Here is a 27,405-nt window from a genome sequence, read left to right as displayed (position 1 = left end):
GCTCTGTTCTAGGCCCTCTCCTATTCTCGCTATACACCAAGTCACTTGGCTCTGTCATAACCTCACATGGTCTCTCCTATCATTGCTATGCAGACGACACACAATTAATCTTCTCCTTTCCCCCTTCTGATCACCAGGTGGCGAATCGCATCTCTGCATGTCTGGCAGACATATCAGTGTGGATGACGGATCACCACCTCAAGCTGAACCTCGGCAAGATGGAGCTGCTCTTCCTCCCGGGGAAGGACTGCCCGTTCCATGATCTCGCCATCACGGTTGACAACTCCATTGTGTCCTCCTCCCAGAGCGCTAAGAACCTTGGCGTGATCCTGGATAACACCCTGTCGTTCTCAACTAACATCAAGGCGGTGGCCCGTTCCTGTAGGTTCATGCTCTACAACAGGGGTCCCCAAACTTTTTCCTGTGAGGGCCACATAACTTTTCCCTTCTCTGATGGGGGGCCGGTGTCAGTTTGTAACAGAAAAAGTGTGACGATCGTAGGGGAGCTTAAAAAATGTATTGTTTTCCAGAAAGCCACACATAACCAAATAACCCTTTCCAGGTTCTTTACAGAAAAAAAAGTCAGGAAACAAATAATAACACTATTAATGAAATAAATAATAACTAAATAACCCTCTCTGGGTTCTTCATAGAAAAAAAAAAAAAGCCATGGAACATTAACTTTCTGTCGTGCCATGCACAATCTTAACAGATAAAAGTTCAGCTCAGTTGTCAGAGCAGAATCTCTCTGACACATATGAGCAGTCTCTTAAAGTTCTTGTGTTCCTTCCTTATAATCCTTTTGTAGGTTCCAGTAGGCTTGTAGACACCGCTGTTTGCAGCTCTCTCTCATCAACTTCCCTGTGAAAAACCACAAAAGAAGCAGGTTGAGAAACTGAACTAAGTGATACAGCACCTACACAGCACAATACATTTCACTACCAGTATGGTTGTAAAGATGGATTTTATCCCAGTAGATTTTATTATGATTATATTTGTTTATGCTCAGAATGACTCATTCAAGTCAGAAAAGTGAGCTTACCTATGTATGTTCATCAGTGTGAACTGTGGGCCTGCATCTGGCTGGTGAGAAGTTGAATATCAGGTTCCATTCTAGTTACAGCCAGTCTCAAGCACTGATGCAAATGTTCATCTGTCAATCTTGATCTCATCGGGGTTTTCAGCAGTTTCATGCGAGAAAAGGTTTTCTCGCAGATATACGTGCTGCCAAAAACTGTGGACATTTTCATTGCGTGTTTTGATGTTTGGATATGTGTCGTTTGGGAGGGCGGCATAGAAGTCAATGAGACTGTTGGGCTTGAATGCGTCTTTCAGAACATCACAGTTCTGTAACTCAGCCAACTCAAACTGATATGAAGGCTGGGCTTCATCAATGTCGGCAACAAAGGGGTTCTGAAAAAGACGGATTTCTTTTGCATGAACATGTAGTTCACTGAATCGCACACCGAACTCTGCCTTCAGCATTTCCAGTGCTTCCACGCACTTTTCAGCTGGGAACGGGACCGCTGGGTTCTCTGTCGACAGGTTTTGGGTAGCAGGAAGATGGACGAAGTTGCGCTTTTTCACTTGTTCCAAAAGCAGCGCTAATTTCACCTCAAATGCTTTTATGTGTGAATACATGTCGCAAATGAGTTTCCCCTCGCCTTGTAGCTGCAAGTTACAAGGGATTCATAGTGTCGGCGAAGATTGTATTCTTTGAATACCGCCACCGTCTCTTGACAGATGAGATAATGTGGTCCTTCTGTGGCTCAGTTGGTAGAGCATGGCGCTTGTAACGCCAGGGTAGTGGGTTCGATTCCCGGGACCACCCATACGTAGAATGTATGCACACATGACTGTAAGTCGCTTTGGATAAAAGCGTCAGCTAAATGGCATATATTATAAACAGCCTTTTCTTTGCATTGAACAAAAAAATAATCGTTTGTCCACTGCAGGTTAAATACCCTGCATTCTGAATCAATTTTTCTCTTACCTAACCTTTTCGCCATTATTCCGTTCTCTCTTTGACAGGGCCGGGCCTAGGATTTTTTTTCTGGAGGCCAAATAGGAAAAAAATTTGATAGCGTCTCTGGTATTGTTCAGAGGGCCGGGCCAAATGTGCTGACGGGCCGTATCCGGCCCGCGGGCCGTAGTTTGGTGACCACTGCTCTACAACATCCGCAGAGTACGACCCTGCCTCACACAGGAAGCGGCGCAGGTCCTAATCCAGGCACTTGTCATCTCCCGTCTGGATTACTGCAACTCGCTGTTGGCTGGGCTCCCTGCCTGTGCCATTAAACCCCTACAACTCATCCAGAACGCCGCAGCCCGTCTGGTGTTCAACCTTCCCAAGTTCTCTCACGTCACCCCGCTCCTCCGCTCTCTCCACTGGCTTCCAGTTGAAGCTCGCATCTGCTACAAGACCATGGTGCTTGCCTACGGAGCTGTGAGGGGAACAGCACCTCAGTACCTCCAGGCTCTGATCAGGCCCTACACCCAAACAAGGGCACTGCGTTCATCCACCTCTGGCCTGCTCGCCTCCCTACCACTGAGGAAGTACAGTTCCCGCTCAGCCCAGGCAAAACTGTTCGCTGCTCTGGCCCCCCAATGGTGGAACAAACTCCCTCACGACGCCAGGACAGCGGAGTCAATCACCACCTTCCGGAGACACCTGAAACCCCACCTCTTTAAGGAATACCTAGGATAGGATAAAGTAATCCTTCTCACCCCCCCCCCCCTTAAAAGATTTAGATGCACTATTGTAAAGTGGCTGTTCCACTGGATGTCATAAGGTGAATGCACCAATTTGTAAGTCGCTCTGGATAAGAGCGTCTGCTAAATGACTTAAATGTAAATGTGAATAATGTGTCCCTGAACAAAAGGGGTGGTGGGTGGTGGGGGGTCAAAATCAAAAGTAACAGTCAGTATCAGGGTCATGTCAGGATGATTCTGCAGGAAGGGTACCACATGAGGGAGGAGGGTGTCTTCCCTGGAACGCACAGCGTTGAGATTACCTACAATAACAACAAGCTCAGTCCGATGATGCTGTGACACACCGCTGCAGACCATGACGGACCCTCCACCTCCAAATCGATCCCTCTCCAGAGTACAGGCTTTGGTGTAACGCTCATTCCTTCGACGTTAAACGCGAACCTGACCATCACCCCTGGTGAGGCAAAACCGCGACTCGTCAGTGAAGAGCACTTTTTGCCAGTCCTGTCTGGTCCAGCGACGGTGGGTTTGTGTCCATAGGTGATGTTGTTGCCGGTTGTTGCCGGCGTTGTTGCCGGTTGTTGCCGACGTTGTTGCCGACGTTGTTGCCGACGTTGTTGCCGACGTTGTTGCCGACGTTGTTGCCGGCGTTGTTGCCGGTTGTTGCCGACGTTGTTGCCGACGTTGTTGCCGGCGTTGTTGCCGGTTGTTGCCGGCGTTGTTGCCGGCGTTGTTGCCGACGTTGTTGCCGGCGTTGTTGCCGGTTGTTGCCGGCGTTGTTGCCGACGTTGTTGCCGACGTTGTTGCCGGTTGTTGCCGGCGTTGTTGCCGACGTTGTTGCCGACGTTGTTGCCGACGTTGTTGCCGGTAAACAGGTGTACAGGTGTTGTTACATGTGGTCTGCCACTGCGAGGACGATCAGCTGTCCGTCCTGTCTCCCTGCAGCGCTGTCTTAGGCGTCTCACAGTACGGACATTGCAATTTATTGCGCTGGCCACATCTGCAGTCCTCATGCCTCCGTGCAGCATGACTAAGGCACGTTCATGCAAATGAGCAGGGACCCTGTGACCTTAATTGCCTACCGTTTGTAAGCTGTTAGTGTCTTAACGACCGTTCCACAGGTGCATGTTCATGAATTGTTTATGGTTCATTGAACAAGCAATGGGAAACAGTGTTTAAACCCTTTACAATGAAGATCTGTGAAGTTATTTGGATTTTTATGAATTATCTTTGAAAGACAGGGTCCTGATAAAGGGACGTTTCTTTTTTTGCTGAGTTTATAATGCAATAACTATAAATGGCTACAAATACCTAACATAGTACACAAGAACTACAAATAGCTACCATAGTACACAAGAACTACAAATAGCTACCATAGTACACAAGAAATACAAATAGCTACCATAGTACACAAGAACTACAAATAGCTACCATAGTACACAAGAACTACAAATAGCTACCATAGTACACAAGAACTACAAATAGCTACCATAGTACACAAGAACTACAAATAGCTACCATAGTACACAAGAACTACAAATAGCTTTAGATAGCTACCATAGTACACAAGAACTACAAATAGCTTCAGATAGCTACCATAGTACACAAGAACTACAAATAGCTTCAGATAGCTACCATAGTACACAAGAACTACAAATAGCTACCATAGTACACAAGAACTACAAATAGCTACAGATAGCTACCATAGTACACAAGAACTACAAATAGCTACAGATAGCTACCATAGTACACAAGAACTACAAATAGCTACAGATAGCTACCATAGTACACAAGAACTACAAATAGCTTCAGATAGCTACCATAGTACACAAGAACTACAAATAGCTACAGATAGCTACCATAGTACACAAGAACTACAAATAGCTACAGATAGCTACCATAGTACACAAGAACTACAAATAGCTACCATAGTACACAAGAACTACAAATAGCTACAGATAGCTACCATAGTACACAAGAACTACAAATAGCTACGCAAAATGGGGATCCTGTGTAGTTGTGTGCAGGGAAGCCATTTTACAGAATGAACTAGGCTTTAGGAGGACTGGCCTGGTCCAGGGGACTCTCTTGACATTTATGGCTTTTGCCCTAACACTACACACCTGATTAAAATAATCAACTCATCATCAAACTTTATTTTTATAATTATTATTTGAAACAGGAAACGCTGACAGATCTGAAAGAGTTATACTTTAATTTCTGTTTACTGTCTGGAATATAATGATGTATTTGTTGCTTGAAAAGCATTCAGGCAGTGTATCACTGTATTCACCAGAGAGCTTTGCACTATTTTGGCTCTTATCATTCATCCTGTCTCCCTATTTCTCCCCCCTCCCCCTCCCCATCTCCCCCCCCTCTCTCCCTCCCCCTCCCCCATCTCCCTCTCCTACCCCCCAGCCCGAGCGTCTCCAGGGAACTCACTACTCTGTCCAGTCTGATATCTGGAGCATGGGTCTCTCTCTGGTTGAGATGGCTGTCGGACGCTTTCCAATCCCTCCCCCCGACGCCCGCGAACTGGAAATTATCTTTGGGTTCCCGGTGGAAGGGGACGCCTGTTCTAGTGACGCCACCTCTCCCAAGCCCATACCCCCCGGACAGCCTGGCAGCTGTGAGTGTCTGGGCTCTGGTCTAAAGTAGTGCACTATATAGGGAATAGGGCTCTGGTCTAAAGTAGTGTACTATATAGGGAATAGGGCTCTGGTCTAAAGTAGTGCACTATATAGGGAATAGGACTCTGGTCTAAAGTAGTGTACTATATAGGGAATAGGGCTCTGGTCTAAAGTAGTGCACTATATAGGGAATAGGACTCTGGTCTAAAGTAGTGTACTATATAGGGAATAGGGTTCCATAGGGCTCTGGTCTAAAGTAGTGCACTATATAGGGAATAGGGTTCCATAGGGCTCTGGTCAAAAGTAGTGCACTATATAGGGAATAGGGTTCCATAGGGCTCTGGTCTAAAGTAGTGCACTATATAGGGAATAGGGTTCCATAGGGCTCTGGTCAAAAGGAGTGCACTATATAGGGAATAGGGTTCCATAGGGCTCTGGTCTAAAGTAGTGCACTATATAGGGAATAGGGTTCCATAGGGCACTGGTCTAAAGTAGTGCACTATATAGGGAATAGGGTTCCATAGGGCTCTGGTCTAAAGTAGTGCACTACATAGGGAATAGGGTTCTATAGGGTACTAACTACTTTAATGATTTTTTTTTTCATTGGCAAGATTAGGCATAAAAGCAACAAACCCTGACACATCCAAGTATATCTGACTAAATGATGAAAGAAATGTGCAAAGATAACAAGGCTATATACAGGGAGTACCAGTACCAAGTCAATGTGGAGCTATATACAGGGAGTACCAGGACCAAGTCAATGTGGAGGCTATATACAGGGGGTACCAGTACCAAGTCAATGTGGAGCTATATACAGGGGGTACCAGTACAGAGTCAATGTGGAGGCTATATACAGGGAGTACCAGTACCAAGTCAATGTGGAGACTATATACAGGGAGTACCAGTACCAAGTCAATGTGGAGGCTATATACAGGGAGTACCAGTACCAAGTCAATGTGGAGGCTATATACAGGGAGTACCAGTACCAAGTCAATGTGGAGACTATATACAGGGAGTACCAGTACCAAGTCAATGTGGAGGCTATATACAGGGGGTACCAGTACCAAGTCAATGTGGAGCTATATACAGGGAGTACCAGTACAAAGTCAATGTGGAGCTATATACAGGGAGTACCAGTACCAAGTCAATGTGGAGGCTATATACAGGGAGTACCAGTACCAAGTCAATGTGGAGGCTATATACAGGGGGTACCAGTACCAAGTCAATGTGGAGACTATATACAGGGAGTACCAGTACCAAGTCAATGTGGAGACTATATACAGGGAGTACCAGTACCAAGTCAATGTGGAGGCTATATACAGGGAGTACCAGTACCAAGTCAATGTGGAGCTATATACAGGGTGTTATGGTACAGAGTCAATGTGGAGGCTATATACAGGGAGTACCAGTACCAAGTCAATGTGGAGACTATATACAGGGAGTACCAGTACCAAGTCAATGTGGAGACTATATACAGGGAGTACCAGTACCAAGTCAATGTGGAGACTATATACAGGGAGTACCAGTACCGAGTCAATGTGGAGGCTATATACAGGGGGTGCCGGTACAGAGTCAATGTGGAGGCTATATACAGGGAGTACCGGTACCAAGTCAATGTGGAGCTATATACAGGGAGTACCAGGACCAAGTCAATGTGGAGGCTATATACAGGGGGTACCAGTACAGAGTCAATGTGGAGCTATATACAGGGGGTACCAGTACAGAGTCAATGTGGAGGCTATATACAGGGAGTACCAGTACCAAGTCAATGTGGAGACTATATACAGGGAGTACCAGGACCAAGTCAATGTGGAGACTATATACAGGGGGTACCAGTACCAAGTCAATGTGGAGGCTATATACAGGGAGTACCAGTACCAAGTCAATGTGGAGGCTATATACAGGGAGTACCAGTACCAAGTCAATGTGGAGACTATATACAGGGAGTACCAGTACCAAGTCAATGTGGAGGCTATATACAGGGGGTACCAGTACCAAGTCAAAGTGGAGCTATATACAGGGAGTACCAGTACCAAGTCAATGTGGAGACTATATACAGGGAGTACCAGTACCAAGTCAATGTGAAGGCTATATACAGGGGGTACCAGTACCAAGTCAATGTGGAGCTATATACAGGGAGTACCAGTACCAAGTCAATGTGGAGCTATATACAGGGAGTACCAGTACCAAGTCAATGTGGAGGCTATATACAGGGAGTACCAGTACCAAGTCAATGTGGAGGCTATATACAGGGGGTGCCGGTACAGAGTCAATGTGGAGGCTATATACAGGGAGTACCGGTACCAAGTCAATGTGGAGGCTATATACAGGGAGTACCAGTACCAAGTCAATGTGGAGGCTATATACAGGGAGTACCAGTACCAAGTCAATGTGGAGCTATATACAGGGGGTACCAGTACAGAGTCAATGTGGAGGCTATATACAGGGGGTACCAGTACCAAGTCAATGTGGAGGCTATATACAGGGAGTACCAGTACAGAGTCAATGTGGAGGCTATATACAGGGAGTACCAGTACCAAGTCAATGTGGAGACTATATACAGGGAGTACCAGTACCAAGTCAATGTGGAGGCTATATACAGGGAGTACCAGTACCAAGTCAATGTGGAGGCTATATACAGGGAGTACCAGTACCAAGTCAATGTGGAGACTATATACAGGGAGTACCAGTACCAAGTCAATGTGGAGGCTATATACAGGGGGTACCAGTACCAAGTCAATGTGGAGCTATATACAGGGAGTACCAGGACCAAGTCAATGTGGAGGCTATATACAGGGCGTACCAGTACCAAGTCAATGTGGAGCTATATACAGGGAGTACCAGTACCAAGTCAATGTGGAGCTATATACAGGGAGTACCAGGACCAAGTCAATGTGGAGGCTATATACAGGGGGTACCAGTACCAAGTCAATGTGGAGCTATATACAGGGAGTACCAGTACCGAGTCAATGTGGAGGCTATATACAGGGGGTACCAGTACCAAGTCAATGTGGAGCTATATACAGGGAGTACCAGTACCAAGTCAATGTGGAGCTATATACAGGGAGTACCAGGACCAAGTCAATGTGGAGGCTATATACAGGGGGTACCAGTACCAAGTCAATGTGGAGCTATATACAGGGAGTACCAGGACCAAGTCAATGTGGAGGCTATATACAGGGGGTACCAGTACCAAGTCAATGTGGAGCTATATACAGGGAGTACCAGTACCAAGTCAATGTGGAGCTATATACAGGGAGTACCAGGACCAAGTCAATGTGGAGGCTATATACAGGGGGTACCAGTACCAAGTCAATGTGGAGCTATATACAGGGAGTACCAGGACCAAGTCAATGTGGAGGCTATATACAGGGGGTACCAGTACCAAGTCAATGTGGAGCTATATACAGGGAGTACCAGTACCAAGTCAATGTGGAGCTATATACAGGGAGTACCAGGACCAAGTCAATGTGGAGGCTATATACAGGGGGTACCAGTACCAAGTCAATGTGGAGCTATATACAGGGAGTACCAGGACCAAGTCAATGTGGAGGCTATATACAGGGGGTACCAGTACAGAGTCAATGTGGAGGCTATATACAGGGAGTACCAGTACCAAGTCAATGTGGAGGCTATATACAGGGAGTACCAGTACCAAGTCAATGTGGAGCTATATACAGGAAGTACCAGTACCAAGTCAATGTGGAGGCTATATACAGGGAGTACCAGTACCAAGTCAATGTGGAGGCTATATACAGGAAGTACCAGTACCAAGTCAATGTGGAGACTATATACAGGGAGTACCAGTACAGAGTCAATGTGGAGGCTATATACAGAAAGTACCAGTACCAAGTCAATGTGGAGCTATATACAGGAAGTACCAGTACCAAGTCAATGTGGAGGCTATATACAGGGAGTACCAGTACCAAGTCAATGTGGAGGCTATATACAGGGAGTACCAGTACCAAGTCAATGTGGAGGCTATATACAGGAAGTACCAGTACCAAGTCAATGTGGAGCTATATACAGGGGGTACCAGTACAGAGTCAATGTGGAGACTATATACAGGGGGTACCAGTACAGAGTCAATGTGGAGGCTATATACAGGGAGTACCAGTACCAAGTCAATGTGTAAAGATAACAAGGCTATATACAGGGAGTACCAGTACAGAGTCAATGTGGAGGCTATATACAGGGGGTACCAGTACCAAGTCAATGTGTAAAGATAACAAGGCTATATACAGGGAGTACCAGTACCAAGTCAATGTGGAGCTATATACAGGGAGTACCAGTACCAAGTCAATGTGGAGCTATATACAGGGGGTACCAGTACAGAGTCAATGTGGAGGCTATATACAGGGAGTACCAGTACCAAGTCAATGTGGAGGCTATATACAGGGGGTACCAGTACCAAGTCAATGTGGAGGCTATATACAGGGAGTACCAGTACAGAGTCAATGTGGAGGCTATATACAGGGAGTACCAGTACCAAGTCAATGTGGAGACTATATACAGGGAGTACCAGTACCAAGTCAATGTGGAGGCTATATACAGGGAGTACCAGTACCAAGTCAATGTGGAGGCTATATACAGGGAGTACCAGTACCAAGTCAATGTGGAGACTATATACAGGGAGTACCAGTACCAAGTCAATGTGGAGGCTATATACAGGGGGTACCAGTACCAAGTCAATGTGGAGCTATATACAGGGAGTACCAGGACCAAGTCAATGTGGAGGCTATATACAGGGCGTACCAGTACCAAGTCAATGTGGAGCTATATACAGGGAGTACCAGTACCAAGTCAATGTGGAGCTATATACAGGGAGTACCAGGACCAAGTCAATGTGGAGGCTATATACAGGGGGTACCAGTACCAAGTCAATGTGGAGCTATATACAGGGAGTACCAGGACCAAGTCAATGTGGAGGCTATATACAGGGGTACCAGTACCAAGTCAATGTGGAGCTATATACAGGGAGTACCAGTACCAAGTCAATGTGGAGCTATATACAGGGAGTACCAGGACCAAGTCAATGTGGAGGCTATATACAGGGGGTACCAGTACCAAGTCAATGTGGAGCTATATACAGGGAGTACCAGGACCAAGTCAATGTGGAGGCTATATACAGGGGGTACCAGTACCAAGTCAATGTGGAGCTATATACAGGGAGTACCAGTACCAAGTCAATGTGGAGCTATATACAGGGAGTACCAGGACCAAGTCAATGTGGAGGCTATATACAGGGGGTACCAGTACCAAGTCAATGTGGAGACTATATACAGGGAGTACCAGTACCAAGTCAATGTGGAGGCTATATACAGGGGGTACCAGTACCAAGTCAATGTGGAGCTATATACAGGGAGTACCAGGACTAAGTCAATGTGGAGGCTATATACAGGGGGTACCAGTACAGAGTCAATGTGGAGGCTATATACAGGGAGTACCAGTACCAAGTCAATGTGGAGGCTATATACAGGGAGTACCAGTACCAAGTCAATGTGGAGCTATATACAGGAAGTACCAGTACCAAGTCAATGTGGAGGCTATATACAGGGAGTACCAGTACCAAGTCAATGTGGAGGCTATATACAGGAAGTACCAGTACCAAGTCAATGTGGAGACTATATACAGGGAGTACCAGTACAGAGTCAATGTGGAGGCTATATACAGAAAGTACCAGTACCAAGTCAATGTGGAGCTATATACAGGAAGTACCAGTACCAAGTCAATGTGGAGGCTATATACAGGGAGTACCAGTACCAAGTCAATGTGGAGGCTATATACAGGAAGTACCAGTACCAAGTCAATGTGGAGCTATATACAGGGGGTACCAGTACAGAGTCAATGTGGAGACTATATACAGGGGGTACCAGTACAGAGTCAATGTGGAGGCTATATACAGGGAGTACCAGTACCAAGTCAATGTGTAAAGATAACAAGGCTATATACAGGGAGTACCAGTACAGAGTCAATGTGGAGGCTATATACAGGGGGTACCAGTACCAAGTCAATGTGTAAAGATAACAAGGCTATATACAGGGAGTACCAGTACCAAGTCAATGTGGAGCTATATACAGGGAGTACCAGTACCAAGTCAATGTGGAGCTATATACAGGGGGTACCAGTACAGAGTCAATGTGGAGGCTATATACAGGGAGTACCAGTACCAAGTCAATGTGGAGGCTATATACAGGGGGTACCAGTACAGAGTCAATGTGGAGCTATATACAGGGAGTACCAGGACCAAGTCAATGTGGAGGCTATATACAGGGGGTACCAGTACAGAGTCAATGTGGAGGCTATATACAGGGGGTACCGGTACAGAGTCAGTGTGGAGCTATATACAGGGAGTACCAGGACCAAGTCAATGTGGAGGCTATATACAGGGGGTACCAGTACAGAGTCAATGTGGAGGCTATATACAGGGGGTACCAGTACAGACTCAATGTGGAGGCTATATACAGGGGGTACCAGTACAGAGTCAATGTGGAGGCTATATACAGGGGGTACCAGTACAGAGTCAATGTGGAGGCTATATACAGGGGGTACCAGTACAGAGTCAATGTGTGAGACTATATACAGGGGGTACCAGTACAGAGTCAGTGTGGAGCTATATACAGGGAGTACCAGGACCAAGTCAATGTGGAGGCTATATACAGGGGGTACCAGTACAGAGTCAATGTGGAGGCTATATACAGGGGGTACCAGTACAGAGTCAATGTGGAGGCTATATACAGGGGGTACCGGTACAGAGTCAATGTGGAGACTATATACAGGGGGTACCAGTACAGAGTCAATGGGCACGGGTACGAGTTACTTGAGGTGTACATGTACATATGGGGAGGGGTAAAGTAACTAGGCAACAGGATAGATAATTAACAGTGGCACCAGCGTATGTGATGAGTCAGAAGATTTTGTGCAATAACAAAAGGGGGGGTCAATGTAGATATTTAAATAGCTACCTGGACTAACTATTCAGCATTGTTATGGGTGTAGAAGCTGTTCAGGGTCCTGTTGGTTCCAGACTTGGTGCACTGGTACAGCTTGCTGTGCGGTAGCAGAGAGAACAGTCTATGATTTGGGTGGCTGGAGTCTTTTACAAATAATTTTATGGCTCTGACACCACCTGGAGCGTGGCCCCAATGACGTCCTGGGTCGTACGCACTACCCTCTAGAGCCTTGCGGTCAGATGCCGAGCAGTTGCCATACCAGGCGGTGATGCAGCCAGTCAGGATGCTCTCGATGGTATAACTAACCAGTAGTCCCCTGATAGCCCCTCAGGAGGGGACTATGCTCTCGATGGTATAACTTTTTGAAGGCCCAGGCCAAATCTTTTCAGCCTCCTGAGGGGGTTTCTTCGTGCCTTCTTCACAACTGTGTTGGTGTGTGTGGACCATGATAATTCCTTAGTGATGTGGCCACCGAGAAACTTGAAGCTCTCGAACCTGCTTTGTGGATGGGGGGCATGCTCGGGCTTTCCGTTTCCACGATCCCTACAGGCTGTCTCGTCGTGATCAGGCCTACCACCGTCATGTCGTCTGAAAAAATTAATGATGGTGTTGGTGTCGTGCGTGGCCACGCAGTCGGGTGAACAGGGAGTACAGGAGGGGACTAAGCACACACTCCTGATGGGCCCCCACATTGAGGGTCGGTGTGTTGTTGCCTTCCCTCACCACCTGGGTGTGGCCTGTCAGAAAGCCCCAGGGTCCTGAGCCTAGTAGCTTGAAGGGTAATATGTTGTTGAACGCTGAGCTGTAATCAATTAACAACTTTTTAACATAGGTGTTCCTCCTGTCCAGGTGGGAAAGGGCAGTGAGATTGCGTCATCTGTGGATCTTTGGGGCGGTATGCGTATTGGAGTGGGTTCAGGGTGTCTGGGATGATGGTGATTCCCAGTACAGATACATTAATCTGTGGATCTGTTGGGGCGGTATGCGTATTGGAGTGGGTTCAGGGTGTCTGGGATGATGGTGATTCCCAGTACAGATACATTAATCTGTGGATCTGTTGGGGCGGTATGCGTATTGGAGTGGGTTCAGGGTGTCTGGGATGATGGTGTTGATGTGAGCAACGACCAGCCCTTTCAAAAGCACGTCATGGCTACAGATGTGATTGGTACAGGGCCATAATCATGTAGACACGTTACCTTGGCGTTCTTAGGCACAGGAACTATGGTGGTCTGCTTGACACATGTAGGTGTTTGTCAAAAACCATTTCGCAGCCCGTATCAAAAAGGGAGACAACACAGAGATCAAGGAATAACAAAAAATATATTTATGAACTAAAGTAAACTATATACAATTGTGTTGGTGTGAACCATGACCAGCCTTTCAAAGCGTTTCATGGTTACCGATGTGAGTACAACAGGACGATAATAATTTAGACAGGTTTCTTTGGCGTTCTTGGGCACAGGGACAATGGCTTGACACATGTAGGTATTACAGACTGGGTCAGAGAGAGATTGAAAATGTCAGTGAAGTACGCGTCCTGGTAATCCGTGTGCGGCCTTGTGAATGTTAACCTGTTTAAAGGTCTTACTCGCATCGGCTACAGAGAGCGTGATCACACAGTCGTCCGGAACAGCTGGTGCTCTCATTCATTGTTCAGTGTTGTTTGCCTCCAGCGAGCATAGAAGGCATTTACCTTGTCTGGTAGGCTCGCGTCACTGGGCAGCTCGCAGCTTGGTCTACCTTTGTAGGTAGTTTGCCCTGCCAGATCCGACAAGCATCACAGCTGGTGTAGGATTCAATCTTATTCCTGTATTGACGCTTTTCTTGTTTGTTGGCTCGTCGGAGGTTGTGGTGGGATTTCTTATAAGCTTCTGGGTTAGAGTCTCTCTCATTGCTAGCTACCATGACAAAGACCAAAGCCGACGGGAGTACCGTTGAGGACAATGGTGTCTCTCTATCACACGTGAAGGATCTTTTAAACGAACAAAAAGAGACCTATAAGCAGTTGTTACAACAACAAGAAAATAGTTTGACCAGAGACCTGAAGAACAGCTAGCAGTTCTACCAGGGTCAGCTCGACGAGTTGAAACAGGAGAACGGCAAGATGACAGCAATCTGTAAGTCGTTGAGAGAGGACATCAGTTCTGTGTGTGAATCCATGATAACAATGACGGATAAATCGAGGGACAATCAAGGCAGAACAACATGGTTGTGGAATGGAATCGGAGGACAAAGTGAGGGAAATGATCTCTGAGAAATTGAAGATGGACCACAGGAAGATTGAGGTGGAGCGCGCCCACAGAACTGTAACACCCACCACCGGTCCAGGTGACAGGTCCAGGTGACAGGTCCAGGTGACAGGCCCAGGTGACAGGCCCAGGTGACAGGCCCAGGTGACAGGTCCAGGCCAATAGTGGTCAAGTTCTTGAGGTTAAAGGACAAGGTAGCTTTTCTGGAAAGAGCCAAGAACTTGAGAGGAACGTACATCTTCCTCAACGAGGACTATCCTGAAGCTGTGCACCAGAAGAGGAAGTAACTTATCCCAGCCATGAAAGCTGCCAGAGCGCGTGGGGACATTGCTTACATCCGCTACGACAGACTCAGTGTCCACCCTCCCTCCCAGAAACCTGGAAGGGATGAGAGAGCCAAGCCTATGAGTTCAGAGCCTCAACCCCGCAGCTTATGGGGGAGGTGTTGTATATATTCAGAGTCATATCCCTGGAATGCTTAGAGAAGATCTTAAGTGTTATTGAAGTGTTGTGGTTGGAGGTTCACTTGGCACATCTAAAGCTTTTTCTTTTGGGGTGTTGCTGTAGGCCACCAAGTGCTAACAGTCAGTATCTAAATAATGTGTGTGAAATGCTTGATAATGTACGTGATGTAAACAGAGAGGTCTACTTTCTTGGGGACCTGAATATTGAATGGTTTTCATCAAGCTGTTCACTCAAGAGGAAGCTTCTCACTGTAACCAGTGCCTGTAATCTGGTTCAGGTTATTAATCAACCTACCAGGGTATTTACAAACACTACAGGAACAAGATCATCCACATGTATCGATCACATCTTTACTAATACTGTAGAACTTTGTTCTGACGCCGTATCAGTACCCATTGAATGCAGTGATCACAATACAGTGGCTATATACAGGAAAGCCAAAGTTCCAACAGCTGGGCCTAAAATAGTGTATACGATATCATACAACATAACACATGCTGTGACTCTTAAGTGAACGATGTTACAAATATTTATTGGTCTGATGTGATTAATGAGGAGCATCCAAACGCTGCACTTGATTAATTTACGACATTGCTTCTTCCAATTATTGATAAACATGAAACTTACTGTTAGAGCTGTTCATAAGGCTCCATGGATTGATGAGGAATTGAAAAACGGTATGGTTGAAAGAGATGGGGGCAACAGAAAGTGGCTAATAAGTCTAGCTGCACATCTGACTGGCTGACTGACTGCACATTGAGAAATTATGTGACTGAACTCAACACAAAGAAGAAACTATGTTATGAAGCAATGATCTAAAGAACAACACTTTGGAGTACTTTAAATGAAATTATGGGCAGAAACACATTCAACTCCATCTTTCATCCAATCAGATGGCTTATTGACTCTATAGCCACTCCTATCTGTCATATCTTTAATCTGAGTCTAGAGGAAAGTCTTTGATCTCAGGCCTGGAGGGAAGCCAAAGTAATTCCACTATCCAAGAGTGGTAAAGAGGCCTTTACTGGTTCTAGGAGACCTATCAGCTGCCAGCTCTTAGCAAACTGTTGGGAAAAAATGGTGTTTGACCAAATACAATGCTATTTCTCCGTAAACAAATTAACGACAGACTTTCAGCATGCTTATAGAGAAGGGTACTCAACATGTACTGACACAAATGACTGATGATTGGTTGAAAGAAATTGATAATAACAAGATTGTGGGAGCTGTACTGTTAGATTTCAGTGCCTCAGTGCTGCCTTTGATATTGTTGACCATAATCTGTTGTTGAAAAAACTTAAGTGCTATGGCTTTTCAACCTCTGCCATGTCGTGCATTCAGAGCTATCTATCTAATTGAACTCAAAGGGTTTTCTTTAATGGAAGCTTCACTAATGTCAAACACGTAAAGTGTGGTGTACCGCAGGGCAGCTCTCTAGGCCCTCTACTCTTTTCTATTTTTACTAATGACCTGCCACTGGCATTAAACACAGCAGGTGTGTCCATGTATGCTGATGATTCAACCATATACCCATCAGCAACCACAGCTAATGAAGTCTAATGAACCCACTGAAACAAAGAGTTGCACTCTGTTTTTGACCGGGTGGCCAGTAATAAACTGGTCCTGAACATCTTTAAAACTAAGAGCCTTGTATTTGGTACATATAATTTCTTCAGTTCTAGACCTCAGCTGAATCTGGTAATGAATGGTGTGGCTGTTGAACAAGTTGAAGAGACCAAATTACTTGGTGTTATCTTAGATTGTAAACTGTCATGGTCAAAACGTATAGATTCGGTGGTTGTAAAGATGGGGAGAGGTCTGGGCCGTAATAAAGAGATGCTCTGCTTTTTTGACACCACACTCCAAAAAGCAAGTCCTGCCGGCTCTAGTTTGGTCTCATCTTGATTATTGTCCAGTCGTGTGGTCCAGTGCTGCAAGGACCTAGTTAAGCTGCAGCTGGTCCAGAACAGAGCGGTACGTTTTACTCTCAGTTGTAATCAGAGGGCTGATATTAATACTATGCATTCCAGTCTCTCTTCGCTAAGAGTTGAGGAGAGACTGACTGCATCACTTCTTCTTTTTATAAGAAACATTCATGTGTTGAAAATCCCAAATAGTTTGCATAGTCAACTTACACACAGCTCTGACACACACACTTATCCCACCTGACATGCCACCAGGGGTCGTTTCATAGTCCCCAAATCCAGAACAAATTAAAGAAAGTGTACAGTATCATCGAGCCCTTATTGCATGGAACTCTGTTCCATCTCATATTGGTCAAATAAACAGCGAACCTGGTTTCAAAAAGCAGATGAAGCAACACCTCGCGGCACAACGCCTCTCCCCTATTGGACCTGGATAGTTTGTGTGTATTGATATGGAGGCTACATGTGCCTTTTAAAAAAATGTGTGTAGTTCTGTCCTTGAGCTGTTCTTGTCTAATGATGTTCTGTATTATTTCATGTTTCATGTTCTGTGTTCTGTGAAAAAAAAAAGAGAAAAGAGTAGCTGCTTCTTTTGCAACAGCTAATGGGGATCCTAATAAAATACCAAATACCAAATATGATTCTGGGGAAGTAGATTAATTACTAAAACTCCTGGCGTATCCCTTTAACATTAGAGCTTGGAGCTTTTTAACCCCTTTTCATCTTACCTGCCGTCCTATCTTGACAATGCATGGGCTCCCGAGTGGCGGGAGCCCATGCAAGAGGTGTCACTGCAATCCCTGGTTTGAATCCGGGCTGTATCACTTCCGGCCGTGATTGGGAGTGCCACAGGGCGGTGCACAATTGGCCCAGCGTCGTCTGGGTGTGACCGGGTTAGGCCGTCATTGTAAATAAGAATTTGTTTCTTAAGCTGACTTGCCTAGTTAAAATAAAGGTTAAATAAATAAACATAGAAAATGGAAAAGCCAGCAAGGTTTATATTATCCATGTCCTCGCCACTACTCTGTGAAAAGATATTACAGTTCTTCAGATCTGGAACGGAGCTCGACCAGTTTTTTTTCTCTCTATTGATTGTATGTTCACCTTTCGGTTACTAGTCCAATGCTCTAACCACTAGGCTACCTACCACCTCTACACTCTAACCACTAGGCTACCTACCACCTCTACACTCTAACCACTAGGCTACCTGCCACCTCTACACTCTAACCACTAGGCTACCTGCCACCTCTACACTCTAACCACTAGGCTACCTGCCACCTCTACACTCTAACCACTAGGCTACCTGCCACCTCTACACTCTAACCACTAGGCTACCTGCCACCTCTACACTCTAACCACTAGGCTACCTGCCACCTCTACACTCTAACCACTAGGCTACCTGCCACCTCTACACTCTAACCACTAGGCTACCTGCCTCCTCTACACTCTAACCACTAGGCTACCTGCCACCTCTACACTCTAACCACTAGGCTACCTGCCACCTCTACACTCTAACCACTAGGCTACCTGCCACCTCTACACTCTAACCACTAGGCTACCAGCCACCTCTACACTCTAACCACTAGGCTACCTGCCACCTCTACACTCTAACCACTAGGCTACCTGCCTCCTCTACACTCTAACCACTAGGCTACCTGCCACCTCTACACTCTAACCACTAGGCTACCTGCCACCTCTACGCTCTAACCACTAGGCTACCTGCCACCTCTACACTCTAACCACTAGACTACCTGCCACCTCTACACTCTAACCACTAGGCTACCTGCCACCTCTACACTCTAACCCTAGGCTACCTGCCACCTCTACACTCTAACCACTAGGCTACCTGCCACCTCTACACTCTAACCACTAGGCTACCTGCCACCTCTACACTGGAGTACCTACTCTAACCACTAGGCTACCTGCCACCTCTACACTCTAACCACTAGGCTACCTGCCCCCTCTACACTCTAACCACTAGGCTACCTGCCACCTCTACACTCTAACCACTAGGCTACCTGCCAACTCTACACTCTAACCACTAGGCTACCTGCCTCCTCTACACTCTAACCACTAGGCTACCTGCCACCTCTACACTCTAACCACTAGGCTACCTGCCACCTCTACACTCTAACCACTAGGCTACCTGCCACCTCTACACTCTAACCACTAGGCTACCTGCCACCTCTACACTCTAACCACTAGGCTACCTGCCACCTCTACACTCTAACCACTAGGCTACCTGCCACCTCTACAATCTAACCACGAGGCTACCTGCCACCTCTACACTCTAACCACTAGGCTACCTGCCTCCTCTACACTCTAACCACTAGACTACCCTGCCGCCTCTACACTCTAACCACTAGTCTACCCTGCCACCTCTACACTCTAACCACTAGGCTACCCTGCCTCCTCTACACTCTAACCACTAGACTACCTGCCACCTCTACACTCTAACCACTAGACTACCTGCCACCTCTACACTCTAACCACTAGGCTACCTGCCACCTCTACACTCTAACCACTAGGCTACCTGCCACCTCTGCACTCTAACCACTAGACTACCTGCCACCTCTACACTCTAACCACTAGGCTACCTGCCACCTCTACACTCTAACCACTAGGCTACCTGCCACCTCTACACTCTAACCACTAGACTACCTGCCACCTCTACACTCTAACCACTAGGCTACCTGCCACCTCTACACTCTAACCACTAGGCTACCTGCCACCTCTACACTCTAACCACTAGGCTACCCTGCCGCCTCTACACTCTAACCACTAGGCTACCTGCCACCTCTACACTCTAACCACTAGGCTACCTGCCACCTCTACACTCTAACCACTAGACTACCTACCACCTCTACACTCTATCCACTAGGCTACCTGCCACCTCTACACTCTAACCACTAGACTACCTACCACCTCTACACTCTATCCACTAGACTACCTGCCACCTCTACACTCTAACCACTAGGCTACCTGCCACCTCTACACTCTAACCACTAGGCTACCTGCCACCTCTACACTCTAACCACTAGACTACCTGCCACCTCTACACTCTAACCACTAGACTACCTGCCACCTCTACACTCTAACCACTAGGCTACCTGCCACCTCTACACTCTAACCACTAGGCTACCTGCCACCTCTACACTCTAACCACTAGACTACCTGCCACCTCTACACTCTAACCACTAGACTACCTGCCACCTCTACACTCTATCCACTAGACTACCTGCCACCTCTACACTCTAACCACTAGGCTACCTGCCACCTCTACACTCTAACCACTAGGCTACCTGCCACCTCTACACTCTAACCACTAGGCTACCTGCCACCTCTACACTCTAACCACTAGGCTACCTGCCACCTCTACACTCTAACCACTAGACTACCTGCCACCTCTACACTCTAACCACTAGACTACCTGCCTCCTCTACACTCTAACCACTAGGCTACCTGCCACCTCTACACTCTAACCACGAGGCTACCTGCCACCTCTACACTCTAACCACTAGGCTAACTGCCACCTCTACACTCTAACCACTAGGCTACCTGCCTCCTCTACACTCTAACCACTAGACTACCCTGCCGCCTCTACACTCTAACCACTAGGCTACCTGCTCGCAGACGTAGTCTAATCATGATGCCTCCTCACTTGCCCCTGCTCTTTCGCCTCTGCTTCCTCTTTCCAGTTCTTGGGATCAGGTCCGGGGTAAAAGCATAAGATTCAGATCTGCCGACTCATTGACATTTAAATCTTCGTCCAAATCGAGGTTAGTGGTCGCTGTTCTGATGTCAAGAAGCCTTTTTTCCCCCAGGCATAGCAAAATATGGCGGAAACATTATGTACAAAAATTGTTAAGATCAACAACAACAAAACACAAAATAGCGCTAGTCAGGAGCGCTAACTAACCACTAGCTAGCCGTTTCACATCCGTTACAGTGGCACCTCGTCATCTTGTCTGGGTCAGGAGTCTGTAAAATGGCAGCTATCTACTGCAGGGCCACCTCGTCATCTTGTCTGGGTCAGGAGTCTGTAAAATGGCAGCTATCTACTGCAGGGGCACCTCGTCATCTTGTCTGGGTCAGGAGTCTGTAAAATGGCAGCTATCCACTGCAGGGGCACCTCGTCATCTTGTCTGGGTCAGGAGTCTGTAAAATGGAAGCTATCTACTGCAGGGGCACCTCGTCATCTTGTCTGGGTCAGGAGTCTGTAAAATGGCAGCTATCTACTGCAGGGCCACCTCGTCATCTTGTCTGGGTCAGGAGTCTGTAAAATGGCAGCTATCTACTGCAGGGGCACCTCGTCATCTTGTCTGGGTCAGGAGTCTGTAAAATGGCAGCTATCTACTGCAGGGGCACCTCGTCATCTTGTCTGGGTCAGGAGTCTGTAAAATGGCAGCTATCTACTGCAGGGCCACCTCGTCATCTTGTCTGGGTCAGGAGTCTGTAAAATGGCAGCTATCTACTGCAGGGCCACCTCGTCATCTTGTCTGGGTCAGGAGTCTGTAAAATGGCAGCTATCTACTGCAGGGGCACCTCGTCATCTTGTCTGGGTCAGGAGTCTGTAAAATGGCAGCTATCTACTGCAGGGTCATCTTGTCTGAGTCAGGAGTCTGTAAAATGGCAGCTATCCACTGCAGGGGCACCTCATCAATCTTGTCTGGGTCAGGAGTCTGTAAAATGGCAGCTATCTACTGCAGGGGCACCTCGTCATCTTGTCTGGGTCAGGAGTCTGTAAAATGGCAGCTATCTACTGCAGGGGCACCTCGTCATCTTGTCTGGGTCAGGAGTCTGTAAAATGGCAGCTATCTACTGCAGGGTCATCTTGTCTGGGTCAGGAGTCTGTAAAATGGCAGCTATCCACTGCAGGGGCACCTCGTCATCTTGTCTGGGTCAGGAGTCTGTAAAATGGCAGCTATCTACTGCAGGGGCACCTCGTCATCTTGTCTGGGTCAGGAGTCTGTAAAATGGCAGCTATCTACTGCAGGGCCACCTCGTCATCTTGTCTGGGTCAGGAGTCTGTAAAATGGCAGCTATCTACTGCAGGGGCACCTCGTCATCTTGTCTGGGTCAGGAGTCTGTAAAATGGCAGCTATCTACTGCAGGGTCATCTTGTCTGAGTCAGGAGTCTGTAAAATGGCAGCTATCTACTGCAGGGTCATCTTGTCTGAGTCAGGAGTCTGTAAAATGGCAGCTATCTACTGCAGGGTCATCTTGTCTGAGTCAGGAGTCTGTAAAATGGCAGCTATCTACTGCAGGGGCACCTCGTCATCTTGTCTGGGTCAGGAGTCTGTAAAATGGCAGCTATCTACTGCAGGGGCACCTCGTCATCTTGTCTGGGTCAGGAGTCTGTAAAATGGCAGCTATCTACTGCAGGGGCACCTCGTCATCTTGTCTGGGTCAGGAGTCTGTAAAATGGCAGCTATCTACTGCAGGGTCATCTTGTCTGGGTCAGAGTCTGTAAAATGGCAGCTATCCACTGCAGGGGCACCTCGTCATCTTGTCTGGGTCAGGAGTCTGTAAAATGGCAGCTATCTACTGCAGGGGCACCTCGTCATCTTGTCTGGGTCAGGAGTCTGTAAAATGGCAGCTATCTACTGCAGGGCCACCTCGTCATCTTGTCTGGGTCAGGAGTCTGTAAAATGGCAGCTATCTACTGCAGGGGCACCTCGTCATCTTGTCTGGGTCAGGAGTCTGTAAAATGGCAGCTATCTACTGCAGGGGCACCTCGTCATCTTGTCTGGGTCAGGAGTCTGTAAAATGGCAGCTATCTACTGCAGGGCCACCTCGTCATCTTGTCTGGGTCAGGAGTCTGTAAATGGCAGCTATCTACTGCAGGGTCATCTTGTCTGGGTCAGGAGTCTGTAAATGGCAGCTATCTACTGCAGGGGCACCTCGTCATCTTGTCTGGGTCAGGAGTCTGTAAAATGGCAGCTATCTACTGCAGGGCCACCTCGTCATGTTGTCAGGAAATCCCAGGAAAAACTATAGGCTGCAAAGCGATAGGACATATATTTATACTAGGCCTAAATAGTCATAGACTCCATCACGGACACTCTTACTGGACAGTTTTATCTCCATCTCTTCATTCATAGACTCCATCACGGACACTCAAACTGGACAGTTTTATCTCTATCTCTTCATTCATAGACTCCATCACGGACACTCTTACTGGACAGTTTTATCTCCATCTCTTCATTCATAGACTCCATCATGGACACTCAAACTGGACAGTTTTATCTCCATCTCTTCATTCATAGACTCCATCACGGACACTCTTACTGGACAGTTTTATCTCCATCTCTTCATTCATAGACTCCATCACGGACACTCTTACTGGACAGTTTTATCTCCATCTCTTCATTCATAGACTCCATCACGGACACTCTTACTGGACAGTTTTATCTCCATCTCTTCATTCAAAGACTCCATCACAGACACTCTTACTGGACAGTTTTATCTCCATCTCTTCATTCATAGACTCCATCACGGACACTCAAACTGGACAGTTTTATCTCTATCTCTTCATTCATAGACTCCATCACGGACACTCTTACTGGACAGTTTTATCTCCATCTCTTCATTCATAGACTCCATCATGGACACTCAAACTGGACAGTTTTATCTCCATCTCTTCATTCATAGACTCCATCACGGACACTCTTACTGGACAGTTTTATCTCCATCTCTTCATTCATAGACTCCATCACGGACACTCTTACTGGACAGTTTTATCTCCATCTCTTCATTCATAGACTCCATCACGGACACTCAAACTGGACAGTTTTATCTCCATCTCTTCATTCATAGACTCCATCACGGACACTCTTACTGGACAGTTTTATCTCCATCTCTTCATTCAAAGACTCCATCACAGACACTCTTACTGGACAGTTTTATCTCCATCTCTTCATTCATAGACTCCATCACGGACACTCTTACTGGACAGTTTTATCTCCATCTCTTCATTCAAAGACTCCATCACAGACACTCTTACTGGACAGTTTTATCTCCATCTCTTCATTCATAGACTCCATCACGGACACTCAAACTGGACAGTTTTATCTCCATCTCTTCATTCAAAGACTCAATCACGGACACTCTTACTGGACAGTTTTATCTCTTCATTCATAGACTCCATCATGGACACTCTTACTGACAGTTGTGGCTGCATTGTGTGATGTATTGTTGTCTCTACCTTCTTGCCCTTTGTGCTGTTGTCTGCAGCCCAATAATGTTTGTACCATGTTTTGTGCTGCTACCATGTTGTGTTGCTACCATGTTGTGTTGCTACCATGTTGTTGTCATGTTGTGTTGCTACCATGTTGTTGTCTTACGTCTCTTTATGTAGTGTTGTGGTGTCTCTCTTTATGTAGTGTTGTGGTGTCTCTCTTTATGTAGTGTTGTGGTGTCTCTCTTTATGTAGTGTTGTGGTGTCTCTCTTTATGTAGTGTTGTGTTGTCTCTCTTTATGTAGTGTTGTTGTCTCTCTTTATGTAGTGTTGTGGTGTCTCTCTTTATGTAGTGTTGTGGTGTCTCTCTTTATGTAGTGTTGTGGTGTCTCTCTTTATGTAGTGTTGTGGTGTCTCTCTTTATGTAGTGTTGTGGTGTCTCTTTATGTAGTGTTGTGGTGTCTCTCTTTATGTAGTGTTGTGGTGTCTCTTTATGTAGTGTTGTGGTGTCTCTATGTAGTGTTGTGGTGTCTCTCTTTATGTAGTGTTGTGTTGTCTCTCTTTATGTAGTGTTGTGGTGTCTCTCTTTATGTAGTGTTGTGGTGTCTCTCTTTATGTAGTGTTGTGGTGTCTCTCTTTATGTAGTGTTGTGTTGTCTCTCTTTATGTAGTGTTGTGTTGTCTCTCTTTATGTAGTGTTGTGTTGTCTCTCTTTATGTAGTGTTGTGGTGTCTCTCTTTATGTAGTGTTGTGGTGTCTCTCTTTATGTAGTGTTGTGTTGTCTCTCTTTATGTAGTGTTGTCTCTCTTTATGTAGTGTTGTGTTGTCTCTCTTTATGTAGTGTTGTGGTGTCTCTCTTTATGTAGTGTTGTGTTGTCTCTCTTTATGTAGTGTTGTGGTGTCTCTCTTTATGTAGTGTTGTGGTGTCTCTCTTTATGTAGTGTTGTGTTGTCTCTCTTTATGTAGTGTTGTGTTGTCTCTCTTATGTAGTGTTGTGTTGTCTCTCTTTATGTAGTGTTGTGTTGTCTCTCTTATGTAGTGTTGTGGTGTCTCTCTTACATTTACATTTAAGTCATTTAGCAGACGCTCTTATCCAGAGCGACTTACAAATTGGTGCATACACCTTATGACAACCAGTGGAACAGCCACTTGCATCTAAATCTTGTTGGGGGGGTGAGAAGGGGGGTGAGAAGGATTACTTACCCTTACTTACCCTATCCTAGGTATTCCTTGAAGAGGTGGGGTTTCAGGTGTCTCCGGAAGGTGGTGATTGACTCCGCTGTCCTGGCGTCGTGAGGGAGTTTGTTCCACCATTGGGGGCCAGAGCAGCGAACAGTTTTGACTGGGCTGAGCGGGAACTGTACTTCTTCAGTGGTAGGGAGGCGAGCAGGCCAGAGGTGGATGAACGCAGTGCCCTTGTTTGGGTGTAGGGCCTGATCAGAGCCTGGAGGTACTGAGGTGCCGTTCCCCTCACAGCTCCGTAGGCGAGCACCATGGTCTTGTAGCGGATGCGAGCTTCAACTGGAAGCCAGTGGAGAGAGCGGAGGAGCGGGGTGACGTGAGAGAACTTGGGAAGGTTGAACACCAGACGGGCTGCGGCGTTCTGGATGAGTTGTAGGGTTTAATGGCACAGGCAGGGAGCCCAGCCAACAGCGAGTTGCAGTAATCAAGACGGGAGATGACAAGTGCCTGGATTAGGACCTGCGCCGCTTCCTGTGTGAGGCAGGGTCGTACTCTGCGGATGTTGTAGAGCATGAACCTACAGGAACGGGACACCGCCTTGATGTTAGTTGAGAACGTCAGGGTGTTGTCCAGGATCACGCCAAGGTTCTTAGCGCTCTGGGAGGAGGACACAATGGAGTTGTCAACCGTGATGGCGAGATCATGGAACGGGCAGTCCTTCCCCGGGAGGAAGAGGAGCTCCGTCTTGCTGAGGTTCAGCTTGAGGTGGTGATCCGTCATCCACACTGATATGTCTGCCAGACATGCAGAGATGCGATTCGCCACCTGGTCATCAGAAGGGGGAAAGGAGAAGATTAATTGTGTGTCGTCTGCATAGCAATGATAGGAGAGACCATGTGAGGTTATGACAGAGCCAAGTGACTTGGTGTATAGCGAGAATAAGAGAGGGCCTAGAACAGAGCCCTGGGGACACCAGTGGTGAGAGCGCGTGGTGAGGAGACAGATTCTCGCCACGCCACCTGGTAGGAGCGACCTGTCAGGTAGGACGCAATCCAAGCGTGGGCCGCGCCGGAGATGCCCAACTCGGAGAGGGTGGAGAGGAGGATCTGATGGTTCACAGTATCGAAGGCAGCCGATAGGTCTAGAAGGATGAGAGCAGAGGAGAGAGAGTTAGCTTTAGCAGTGCGGAGCGCCTCCGTGATACAGAGAAGAGCAGTCTCAGTTGAATGACTAGTCTTGAAACCTGACTGATTTGGATCAAGAAGGTCATTCTGAGAGAGATAGCGGTAGAGCTGGCCAAGGACGGCACGCTCAAGAGTTTTGGAGAGAAAAGAGAGAAGGGATACTGGTCTGTAGTTGTTGACATCGGAGGGATCGAGTGTAGGTTTTTTCAGAAGGGGTGCAACTCTCGCTCTCTTGAAGACGGGAGGGACGTAGCCAGCGGTCAGGGATGAGTTGATGAGCGAGGTGAGGTAAGGGAGAAGGTCTCCGGAAATGGTCTGGAGAAGAGAGGAGGGGATAGGGTCAAGCGGGCAGGTTGTTGGGCGGCCGGCCGTCACAAGACGCGAGATTTCATCTGGAGAGAGAGGGAGAAAGAGGTCAGAGCATAGGGTAGGGCAGTGTGGGCAGAACCAGCAGTGTCGTTTGACTTAGCAAACGAGGATCGGATGTCATCGACCTTCTTTTCAAAATGGTTGACGAAGTCATCTGCAGAGAGGGAGGAGGGAGGGGGAGGATTCAGGAGGGAGGAGAAGGTGGCAAAGAGCTTCCTAGGGTTAGAGGCAGATGCTTGGAATTTAGAGTGGTAGAAAGTGGCTTTAGCAGCAGAGACAGAGGAGGAAAATGTAGAGAGGAGGGAGTGAAAGGATGCCAGGTCCGCAGGGAGGCGAGTTTTCCTCCATTTCCGCTCGGCTGCCCGGAGCCCTGTTCTGTGAGCTCGCAATGAGTCGTCGAGCCACGGAGCGGGAGGAGGACCGAGCCGGCCTGGAGGATAGGGGACATAGGGAGTCAAAGGATGCAGTAAGGGAGGAGAGGAGGGTTGAGGAGGCAGAATCAGGAGATAGGTTGGAGAAAGTTTGAGCAGAGGGAAGAGAAGATAGGATGGAAGAGG

At 47.0% G+C, this 27,405-nt stretch overlaps 1 protein-coding gene and 1 long non-coding RNA gene across 5 annotated transcripts in view; one reads left to right on the top strand and one right to left on the bottom strand.

The window, feature by feature from the left end:
• map2k1 (mitogen-activated protein kinase kinase 1) overlaps positions 1–27,405 on the top strand; it is a 62,198-nt gene that overhangs the window by 16,832 nt on the left and 17,961 nt on the right. For 2 of the 4 annotated variants that reach the window (XM_052481100.1, XM_052481101.1), the window contains one exon: positions 138–617. In XM_052481100.1, the coding sequence (XP_052337060.1) occupies positions 138–617 (480 nt within the window). Of the gene's footprint in view, positions 1–137; positions 618–5,130; positions 5,342–27,405 lie in introns of those variants that run through there. The other 2 variants (XR_008081498.1, XM_052481102.1) reach the window with 2 other exon arrangements.
• LOC127912197 (uncharacterized) lies at positions 499–2,695 on the bottom strand. Its single transcript, XR_008081499.1, has 2 exons — positions 1,043–2,695; positions 499–861 (listed from the first exon to the last, which is right to left on the bottom strand). It is a non-coding gene; the product is annotated as an uncharacterized LOC127912197 (long non-coding RNA).

Source organism: Oncorhynchus keta, chromosome 26 (assembly GCF_023373465.1).
Source record: "Oncorhynchus keta strain PuntledgeMale-10-30-2019 chromosome 26, Oket_V2, whole genome shotgun sequence".
In the NCBI taxonomy this organism is placed as follows: Eukaryota; Metazoa; Chordata; class Actinopteri; order Salmoniformes; family Salmonidae; genus Oncorhynchus; species Oncorhynchus keta.
The sequence above is the reverse complement of the archived record's forward strand: the minus strand, read 5'-3'. Positions and strand labels throughout refer to the sequence as shown.